The sequence below is a fragment of the Myotis davidii genome, unplaced genomic scaffold, assembly GCF_000327345.1.
Source record: "Myotis davidii unplaced genomic scaffold, ASM32734v1 scaffold130, whole genome shotgun sequence".
In the NCBI taxonomy this organism is placed as follows: Eukaryota; Metazoa; Chordata; class Mammalia; order Chiroptera; family Vespertilionidae; genus Myotis; species Myotis davidii.
Window position 1 is genome coordinate 4,088,926 of NW_006285040.1, and position 11,042 is coordinate 4,099,967.

Below are 11,042 nucleotides of genomic sequence, written 5' to 3' on the forward strand. Positions count from 1 at the left end.
ACTGTGCCCAGCTCCCATCGCTGGCTCCACCCCTACTTCCTGCTATCACTGGCCAGGGCGACAAAGGCGCCTGATTCTCCGATCATGGCTGGGGGGCAGGGCAAAGGCAGCCCCAAGGTTTCTGATCACTGTCATTGGCAGGGGGCTTCTTCCTGCTTTCCCTTTCGCCTCCCTGCATTGTGCCTAAATATGCAAATTAACCGCCATCTTGTTGGCAGTTAATTTGCATATAGCCCTGATTAGCCAATGAAAAGGGTAGCGTTGTACGCCAATTACCATTTTTCTCTTTTATTAGTGTAGATTAGTGTAGATTGGTCGTATTTGCTGATCTGCCCAATTTCTTCTTCCTAAACTTTCCTTTTTGAGGAATCTGGGTTTGAAATTTCATAGCCACAAACCTTAGCTGATTAGTACTTCTGCTGTTGTTAGCTTAGTGTTCCATCCTTACAGATGCCACAGCTGTGACATTTTAGTTTGGGGCAAGCAGCTGCTTTACGGGATCTGTAATTTTACCAGCTGTACTAGTGGGAATGAGTAAATGGTTGCATTGCCAGGACCTCGGACATAAATGTGTGAATGTTAATGAAATGAGAAATTAAAAATGAAAGATGGAGTGTACAGAAAATATTAAACATACTAACTGGAAATATTTCTCTTTAGATGGAATCTGCCTGCGTTTCGATTCATGAAGCTCTGAAGTCTGTCATTGACTATCAGACTCATTTCCGCTTGAGAGAAGCTCAAGGCCGAAGCCGAGCAGAGGATTTAAATACAAGAGTGGCCTATTGGTCAGTAGGAGAAGCCCTCATTCTTCTGGTGGTTAGCATAGGGCAGGTATTTCTTCTGAAAAGCTTTTTCTCTGATAAAAGAACCACCACAACTCGTGTTGGATCATAACTACGTTTTGGGAATTGATGCACCATTGCCACTGTAATATTGCTGTCCTCTGATTAATTTTAGGTAACTGAAGAACTTAATATTGGCAACATTTTAAAAACATTACTCATATACTTGTTTGGGGGAATACACAATGCATATCCCAAACTATGGAAAGGACACCTTTTTTTATTTGTAAAGGTATAAAAACTTTGGGACTTATTTTGGGCTATTCGTGTTAAATATTCAACACCAATACACCAGTGATCTCTTTTCTTGGTTGTTTATATCTATTCTTCGCACACTAAACTTTGGTATTTTGATTTCTTTTTGCCATTTTAAAACTACTTTTCTTATAGGTAGTGAATATTTTTAAGACCTTCGATTTAATATCTACATGTGTTATGGAGGAAGAAAATTGCCTTTTAATTGTTTATAGTAAATTACGTTTTGTTTTTCAGAAAACCAAATGTGACTCACTATAGCCCAAGCCCTATTGTGCACTGTTTAATTTTCATGGGGGAAATATCTACCGTAGAAATGTTTGTTAATATTGATATAATTTTTAATTGATACATCATGGTATAACTTATTTTTCACTAGCTTGGAAAATGTCAGATTTTTGGTTTGGGGGTTTATTCTATGATTTATAACCAGATATGTAATTTTTTTCATAAAGACATTCTTACCACGTAGAAAATAGTATGTTTCAGTAGCATAATAGAGTTTTCAGGCCTTAAAACTCAGATTTTCATACCAGTTAGAATAAATACAGAATAAGGTACTGCAGTGTCTTATAGTGTAGGGGCAAATGAAATACAAAAAATTTTATTGAGTTGTCTGCACCCATTACATTTTCGGTGCTTTTACAAAGAAAAAAGGTGATCTGTTTCATTTAAACATTTAATTGGCTCGTTCTTGCCATTATGTGGCTTTAATGTTTTTGAGTCATTCCCAGCTTAAATTGATTATTGTAATATTAGTATCATAAAAGTGCCATTCATTTAATCCCAATAGGTGTGATGCACTGAGAACTTAGTTTCTTTGGATTTTTTTTTTCTTTCTCTTTTCTTTTTCTATTCTTTTTTTGTCTTGCATATGTAATTTGTATAATTTCTGGTTAGCATCCCAAAGATTTAAAAATTTAGAATGCTGTGTGTGTTTTTTATTTGATTGTACTGCATTTAATGAATATTAAATAGTGCATATTCTGTACACTGTATGGTTTAGAATGTGTTTGTATTTTATAACATAGATTGAGCTGACTGGAATAAGATTTTGTTCTAAGATAGAATACAAGATATTGTAAAATTGTGTAAGTGTTTAAAGCTTTTCTGCTATAAAAAAATATATATATGCAACTACTTTTTGCCATGCCTCCCTTCCCCACCCAAAGTGATAAGTGCTGAAAAAGACTCATATTGTACAGACTTTGATATGTGGTGCCATGGAATACTGATTGGATAGCAATTCTAGTCACCACTACTGACTAAAAGTTAACTCAACTTTAAGCTGTCTTAAAATGCGTATATACATATATTACTGCATGTAAGAGCAAAAAGGAATTGAAGTTGTCATGCTGGCTAATTTCAAATGCAATGTAGAAGGGATAAACATGTTTTCAACTTTAACCCTTTAACTCTAAAATTTTTTAAGACCAAATAGGCTAATCCTTAATATCAGATTAAAAACTGAAGTTTAAGATTTTGCAGTTTTATCACTTGGATTCTTATGTTGGAGTTGTCCCACAGCTTTATAAGTGTCCCTCTATATTTAGATTTGGAAATTTTAAACACTAATGTTAATGTGATTCATAAGCATGGGTGTGTCTTGAATGTCCTTTCTGGTTACCTGTCTGCTCTGTTTTGTTCAGATACTTAGACCATAAGCAGAGTCAGGTACCATTAGTATGCTGAGTTTGGCATAGATAATGTGATTTCATCTGTGCCTATCAGAATTTCGTAATATTAGACTATTGCTACAAATAACTTTTGATGAAACTATTGAGATATATTAATATGTTTGAAATCACCACTGCTGCCTGTCGTAGAAAATAGTACAGGCTTAGTCTAATCTGTATGTAACTGGTTAATGTTTGATGGCTGCCTATACTCAACTGAGTATGTATATATAAATGAAAGAGTACAGATTTAGCCAGACATAAGTGTTAAGTAAACTTTTTTCTTCCTCCTATATAATTTGTAGCTCATGTTTCTTCTTTAATTCTTTCATAACTTGATGCAACAGTTTGAATTTCTCAAATATTTATATTTGAACACATGATTCAGAATATTTAAACATCATTAGCTGTATATATTTTTAAAATAGACTAAATAGTGGAAAAGGACTTTGATATACAAGTGTATCAAGTGAATACTTAAATTTCAACTGTGAAGATACATTACAAGATTACTTTGCTAATAATCTAAACATTCTTTTTACTATTAAAAGAAATAAACGGTGTGTGGTCATTACTTTTCTTCTGGCTTGATGCTCATCAACTTTGAAAATACAATGGGCTAAAATCAATTTTATTCTTTTAGATTTCATTCAAATCTCTGTACTATCCATATTTGCTTAGTTTATAAAAGTGTAACATTGATAGTTAAATAGGACAAAACTGACCTTATGACCATTGATTTCAAAAATTAAATTGATATATAAATAAATCAGAGAGGCTTTTTAGTTACTTTTGAAAAGAAAAACAAATTTCTCTAAATAGGTGTTGGTTCTGTAGGGTTGCACCAATCAGTACATGTAGAATTTTAAAAAAAATCAACAAATTGACTTGTTTCTGTCAGGATTTAAGCTCCTTATGAACTTGCAGCTTGGAGTACATTTTTGTAGCCACCGAGTGATTATTTATTTGGTATTTCATCAAAACGTCTTCGACCAGCCAAGAAAAAATAAATGAAGAGAAAGTTCACAATATACCATTTCCCTTTAACAAAAAGTTTTACATTATATGTTCTTGTTTTCACTAACAAAGAAATCCAAAGATTTCCTTTTATGAGAAACTAGAGGCCCAGTGCACAAAATCTGTGTGCTGGGGGCATCCCTCGGCCTGGCCTGCATCCTCTTGCAGTCTGGGAGCCCTTGGGGGATGTCTGACTTGACGGCTCTGTGGGGAGCGGGCCTAAACTGTCAGACATCCTTAGCGCTGCCGCAAAGGCAGGAGAGTCTCCCGCCACTGCCGCTGCACTCACCAGCTGTAAGCCTGACTTCTGGCTGAGCAGTGCTCCCCCTGTGGGACTGCACTGATCACCTGGGGAAGCTCCTGCGTTGAGCATCTGCCCCCTGGTTGTCAGTGCGCACCATAGCAACTGGTTGTTCCGCTGTTCGGTGGGTTTGCTTATTAGCCTTTTATTATATAGGATGGTGAAAATAGCATTCAGCTATTTTGCAGGGAGCCATTATAGAGGCAGCATGCACCCTGAGCAGCATGAGTGGCACTGCTTTCATTATATGTTCATGTTATTTTAGGTTTTATGTGTTATTGAGTACGTTATTTTTTGGGTCTGGGAATGCTTAAAATTTTTTCCACATAAATGGTAATGGCTTATTTTCTTTACCCCATTTCTGCTTAGGAAAGGTTTCATAGGAACACTCAGCTTTCAGATAGCATAGGAAACCTGTACCACCTCTAAACTGCCTTATTTTTAACCTTTTTGCATTTCTTTTTGTTAATCCTCATCCAAGAATATTTTTTCCATTGATTTTTAGATAGAGTGGAAGGGAGTGGGAGAGACAGAAACATCTATGTAAGAAAGACACATTTGACTGGTTGCCTTCCACATGTACTCTGACCTGCAGCTGGGGTTTGAGCCTGCAACTGAGGTACATGCCTGTGCCTTTGACTAGAACCTTTCAACCTGTGGGGCGACACTTAACCACTGAGCCAAACCGGCTAGGGCCCTTTGCATTTCTTACTGAAAGTTTGGGTGAAAGGCACTTTAGCCTACAGTTTCCTAAAAAGCTCTTAGTTGTTAAGTAAATTAACCTAGACTGTATAATGCAGTGATAGCGAACCTTTTGAGCTCTGCGTGTCAGCATTTTGAAAAACCTTAACTTTACTCTGGTGCCACGTCACATATAGAAATTTTTTGATATTTGCAACCATGGTAAAACAAAGATTTATATTTTTGATATTTATTTTACATATTTAAATGCCATTTAACAGAAAAATCAACCAAAAAAATGAGTTCGCATGTCACCTCTGACACGCGTGTCATAGGTTCGCCATCACTGGTATAATGCCAAGTTGCCTCAAGTTTTTTCTTTCCCTTTATAATGTAGTCATAGGGGACTTTCTGGGTTCTGGGCACAATCCTATAAAAAAATAACAGTAAATAGAGATTAACATTTATTAAATGCTTACTTTGTGCCAGGTGTGCTAAATATTTTACTTGTATTGATACATTTCATCTTTGCAATAATCCTATGAACCAACAAATTTCCATTTTACAGATGAGAAAACAGGGGCACAAAGAAGTTAGGAAACCTGCCCCATATCACAGTAATTAGTAGAATCTGAATACAAACATTGCAATCTGGCCCCAGAGCCCTTTTTCTTATCCACCGTGCAGTACTGCCTTACAAACACCAATTAAAGGATGGATTTATGAAGGCTTACCTATCTTTATTTCAGGGTAGCTCAATATCAGTTTAGTGCTTTAATGTCAAGTTCAAATCTTGGCTACATGACTTCACACAACTGATTTTATTAGTATGTTTCTTCATCTATTACTAAGGTGATATCTACTATAATGATAATATAATGAGATGTTTATTAAATACTAGAGGCCCAGTGCACAAAATTCGTGCACTCAGGGGGCGAGGGTCCCTCAGCCTGGCCTGCGCCCTCTCGCAGTCCAGGAGCCCTTGGGGGATGTCTTAAGCCATCAGACAGACATCCTTTGTGCTGCTGCAGAGGAAGGAGAGGCTCCCGCCACCGCTGCTGTGCTTGCCAGCTGCTAGCTGAGTGGAGCTCCCCCTGTGGAAATGCACTGACCACCAGGGGGCAGCTCCTGTGTTGAGCGTCTGCCCCCTGGTGGTCAGTGCGTGTCATAGTGACCGGTTGTTGTGACCAGTCATTCTGCAGTTCAGTCAATTTGCATATTAGACTTTTATTATATAGGATTAAGAACAGTGCCTATGATATACAAGCACTCAACAGTAGCTGTATTTTTATCATTGGTCCAATTCTGGTTTCTTGTTCTTTTGTTTCTAAAGTTCTTACTTTGGTCTCTACTCATATGGTTCTTAAGTAGTATATAACACACATATGAAAGTGTTTGAACATCAATCATGTATATAATAGTCTGTTAAAGTTTCAAAAATGAATAAGATAGTCTGACCTCCAGGAATATAACTTAGTTGAGGGAGGCAGGACAGCTATATGAGCAACTAATGTTTCATAAGCAATGAAGCAGAATGGCCTTGAAGGGGCTAAGGCATTTACAGGGTGCTATAGGAGGAAGAAAGCATATAGGTTGAAAGACTTATATCCCAAAAAGTTTAACTTTGTCTACCCACAGGGGAGGTCTGTGGTCTAGCTAGGTCAGCAATTGAGTGGAGTAAACTCTAATTCAGGGATAGGGACTATTAGCCTGTCCACATTGCTACAGGTAGGAAAAACATGTTCTTTAACTTTGTTAATAATAAAGGTGATGATCTCTTAACCTCTCCACCTCAGTTGTTTCCAAATTCTGGAGGAATATACAGGATGTTATCCCTAAACTATCAAATGTGCAATTTTCAGTCTGCATGTCTTGATTTTATCCACAAGATATCATCATTAGAAATTATCCCATTCCTTGCTGAAATCAAGATTATACCAGAAGTAACACTGGTTTAGCATAATCTGTTTTTAGTGCTGCTATTTGCTAGTGGTTACTACTACCTTAAAAAGAAAAGGCAGCACAAGATCTTAAATAATGTTTCAGCCCTGCCGGTATGGCTCAGTGGTTGAGTGTTGATCTATGAACCAGGAGGTTAAAGTTTGATTCCAGGTCAGGGCACATGCCTAGCTTGCAGGCTTGGTCCCTAATAGGGGGCATGCAGGAGATCCATGTATCACTCTCATATCAATGTTACCCTTTCCCTCTCTAAAAATAAAATGCTTTTTTTTTTTTTTTAAGAAATACAACATTGCCAGCATCTTAGAAGTTTCCTATGTATCTTTTTCTGACCACATCCCTGGATTTCTCCACTAGAGATAACCAATGTTCTGCTTGAAATGAAAATAATTTTATTTTTCTTTATGTTTTCACCCGTTATGTATAATAGTTCTCAAACTACTTTTTAAAATAATTTCCATATGTCACAGATGCTTCATCCATGTTGATATATATGGCTGTAGTTTGATTTTGTTCCTGTATAGTAGTCCATCATATGAGTGTACCACAGGTATATGTCTCTTCTACTATAATAGTTTTGGGATTGTTTCATGTTCTTTATTAATATGAACAAATCCATTATGAACACTCTTGTATATGTGTCCTATTGTACATGTGTATGATCTCTTGAGAATACATCTAGGAGTGGAATTATTTGCTCCAAGTATGTGTGTATCTTCATTTTAACTAGGTAATAGCTAACTTTTCTAAAGCAATTGTACCAATTAGTGCTTTCACCAGCAACAACGAAGTATGTTCCACATTTAATATTGTCAGACTTTAAAACTTTTGAAAATCTGAGTATTTCAGTTATTTTTATACATATATGTGCATATTATTAAACTGATATTAAACTTCATCGTTGCTTAATTTGTATTTTCATGAGGTAAGTTTTTTTTCTCATGGGCTTATTTACCATTTTTATTTCATCTCTTGTGAAGTCCCTGTTCAAATCATTTGCCCATTTAAAAAAGTTGCATTAGTTTGACATTTTTTAATTAATTCCTTTATGTATTCAGGAGACTCAATTTTTTGGTTATAAGTATTTCAAATATCTTCTCACTGTTTTTATTTTTCTGTTCCTAGTGTATCAACTTTTCCTGTATTGATGTTTTTATGTCTTGTTTAAGAAATATTTCTCTTTCCTGAAGTCATAAACATCTTCTCCTATACTATGTTCTAAAATATGTATAATTTTACCTTTTACTTCATTTGAATTTTATATGAGATAAGGTAAGGTGATTAGCAGGTTTCTTTTTTCAATTTCTTGAAAACTCATGTTTCTCTATCGACTTATAATGCCAATTTGGTCATCTATTAAGTGCCCATATTTACATAAGTCTATTTTTGTGCTCTCTGCTCTATTCCAGTGATCTGCTTGTCCTTACCCCAGTAACATATTGTATTAATTACTAAAGCTTTTTAAATTCTTGATAATTGGTAAAACAAGTCTTTATACCTTGTTCTTCAAGATTTTGGCTGTCTTTTGCATTTTTGTACAAAATTTAGAATTAGCACAATGCTCTACCACCGAGCCACACCGGCCAGGGCTGTTAGTTTTCTATGCTATGTAACAAATTACCAAATTTATCAGTGTCAAACACATACTTTATTATCTCACAATACCTATGGGTCAAGAGTCTGGGCAAACCTTACTGAGTCCTCTTTTCAGGGTCTCACAGGCTGCAATGAAGTTGTCACCTGGACTGTGCTCTCCTGTGGAACTTGGTGTCCTCCTCTTAACTCGTCAGGTTGTTGACGAAATTCAGTTCCTTGCAGCTGGAGAACTGAGGCCCTCAGCCAGTGAGGCTTCCCCTCCACATAGGCAGTTCCCATCGTGACTGCTGTTTCCAGGCCAGCAGGAGAGAGAAGCTGCTGTTTCAAGTCTCTTCCTTCAGGGAAGGCCTGACAGGTCCTGACTAGGTCAGAGCCACCTGGAATATTCTCCCTTCAGAGTCAACTGAATAGGGACCTTAATTGCATCTTCAACATTTTTCCACCTTTACCATATTCTGTTGGTGAGAAGCAAATTACAAGTTCTGCCACACAAAGGTATAGATAAGGGGTTGGGGAAGGATTTCAGGGACCATCTTAGAAGTCTGCCTACACAAGCTCCATTCTACAAGTCTTGATATCTACATATCAATTTCAAAGAATTTTCTGATTTTATTATTCTAATTTGACCCCTAGATAGTATTTGGAATTGTAATTCTTAATTTCCAAACATAAGTATTTAAGTTCTTTTTTATTGATTTCTAAGGTAATTGCAGTATTCTGATCAGAGGCCATATTCTCTATTATTTAAATTATTTGAAATTTATGGACAATTGCTTTGTGACTCCATTTACCTTCTCAATTTATATGTTGTCATATATTTTGTATACCTTTAAATATAAGTTACTACTATTTTATATAGTCAATATTAATTTAGATTTGCCCATATATTTACCATCTTTGTTCTCTGTTCCTTGCTGCTCTTTGAGCTTATCTGGAATAATTTTTCTTCTGCTTGAAGAATACATTAGAATTTCCTTTAGTGCAGGTCACCTGATGGCAAGTTCATTTCCTTTTTTTAAAAAATGTCTTTACTTGGCCTTCATTTTTTTTACCCTTCATTGTTGAAGGAAATTTGTGCTGAGTATAGAAGTGCACCTTGAAAGGAACTGTGGGTCGCTAGGCTGCGGTGGGCACAGGAGCAGGTCTTGGCCCATCCTCCGCGCCCCCACCCTGCCCCTTCCACCACGCCCCCTGGTCCCCTGTCTGCCAGCAACTCTGCTCCCGTCACCTCTCCCACACATTGACAACACCATCCCCACTTGCACCCGCCGACTTAGGAATGATTGGGGCCAGCACCAATAGCGGTGCTAGCAGGGCCAGCGCCAGCAGAGGTGCAAGCACCCAGCGGAACTGCAGTGTGCAGGAGCAAAGAATTTTCAGTAACCACCAGAGGCTCGCCCATGACACGCCTGCCTTGGTCTCACGCCCCCACTCACCTGCTCCACCATCCTGCCGCAGCCACAGCCAATGCCCACCATGTTCCGTGCTCTGCCGCCTGCTGCCAACGCCCACCATGTTCCACGTGTGCCCCCAGGTGGTCAGCGCATGTCATAGCGACTGGTTGTTTGGTTGTTCTAGCCTATTTGCATATTAGGGTTTTATGTATATAGACCAGTGGAGTCCTTTGGCCTGGCCTACAGGTTCAGGCCAAAACCGGCTCTCTGACATCCCCCGAGGGGTCCCAGATTGCAAGAGGGCCAGGCCAGGCCAGGCCAAGGGACCCCACCAATGCACAATCAGGGCTGGGGAGGGACTATGGGAGGGCTGCAGGGTGTGTCCAGCCCATCTCAATCTGATCGGCCAGAGCCCGGCAGCAAGCTAACCTACCAGTCGGAGCACCTAGCCCCTGATGGTCAATGCACGTCATAGTGAGCAGTTGAGCAGTCTTAGCATATCATTAACAAAGAAAAATCAACCAAAAAAAGTGAGTTCGCGTGTCATAGGTTCGCCATCACTGGCATATAAGAATGAAACTAGCTCCTGAGTGCTGCCATCATCCATCCAATGTCCCCTTGGCTCAGTGCTGTGCAGCCCTTCCCTTGGGATATCCCATCCCCTACCCCCTCAATTTTTCTTTATCCACCATCTGAGATGGCTATTTAGCCTGCCCGTGTGCACCACCCATGTTAACCTTTTAGTACCCACATAGGATGGTCTAAAATTAAAACTTTTTAACCAAAAACAGGTCCTGGCAGGTAGTCATATCCTGGGCCAGGATCTTTCTGACCAAGATCAATCTTTACCTCAACTGAGTCTGTCTGCATCTAGGATAACATATGTTTGGAATATCAGGGTAATTTCCTTGTTCCAGACCCCCTCAGGGCACAATCTCCCACCAGAGCAGGGGACCACAGAACCCCTCATTGTTATTGTTATAATGTTAATTGTTAACTATCCTATACCCACCTACTACAAAGAAGTATGTGTCTATTCATCTTACTTTTTATTGTCCCAGAGATTTCTCCACTTTGCCTTCTCCTACTTTGCCTAATCTATCACCAATAAATTTCATGTAACCCCCTTATGCCTCCTCTTTTGATTGTAATCTACACTAATAAAAGAGAAACATGGTAATTGGTGTACGACCGCTACCCTTTTCATTGGCTGAACAGCGAGATATGCAAATTAACTGTCAGCGAAGATGGCGGCCGGCAGCCAGGCAGCTTGAAACTAACATGAGGCTTGCTTGCCTCAGTGACAGAGGACTCCAAC

The 11,042-nt window shown here is 38.4% G+C and overlaps 1 protein-coding gene and 1 long non-coding RNA gene across 2 annotated transcripts in view; both read left to right on the forward strand.

The window, feature by feature from the left end:
* Window positions 1-3,339, forward strand: part of TMED7 (transmembrane p24 trafficking protein 7) — a gene marked incomplete at its 5' end in the record, with an annotated part of 32,529 nt that extends 29,190 nt beyond the window's left edge. The window contains one exon of the mRNA XM_006755303.1: window positions 661-3,339. Within this exon, the coding sequence (XP_006755366.1) occupies window positions 661-897 (237 nt within the window). The remainder of the gene's footprint in view (window positions 1-660) is intronic.
* Window positions 3,340-5,075: 1,736 nt separating this feature from the next.
* LOC107181765 lies at window positions 5,076-10,850 on the forward strand. Its single transcript, XR_001512466.1, has 2 exons — window positions 5,076-5,110; window positions 10,274-10,850. It is a non-coding gene; the product is annotated as an uncharacterized LOC107181765 (long non-coding RNA).
* Window positions 10,851-11,042: the final 192 nt, after the last annotated feature.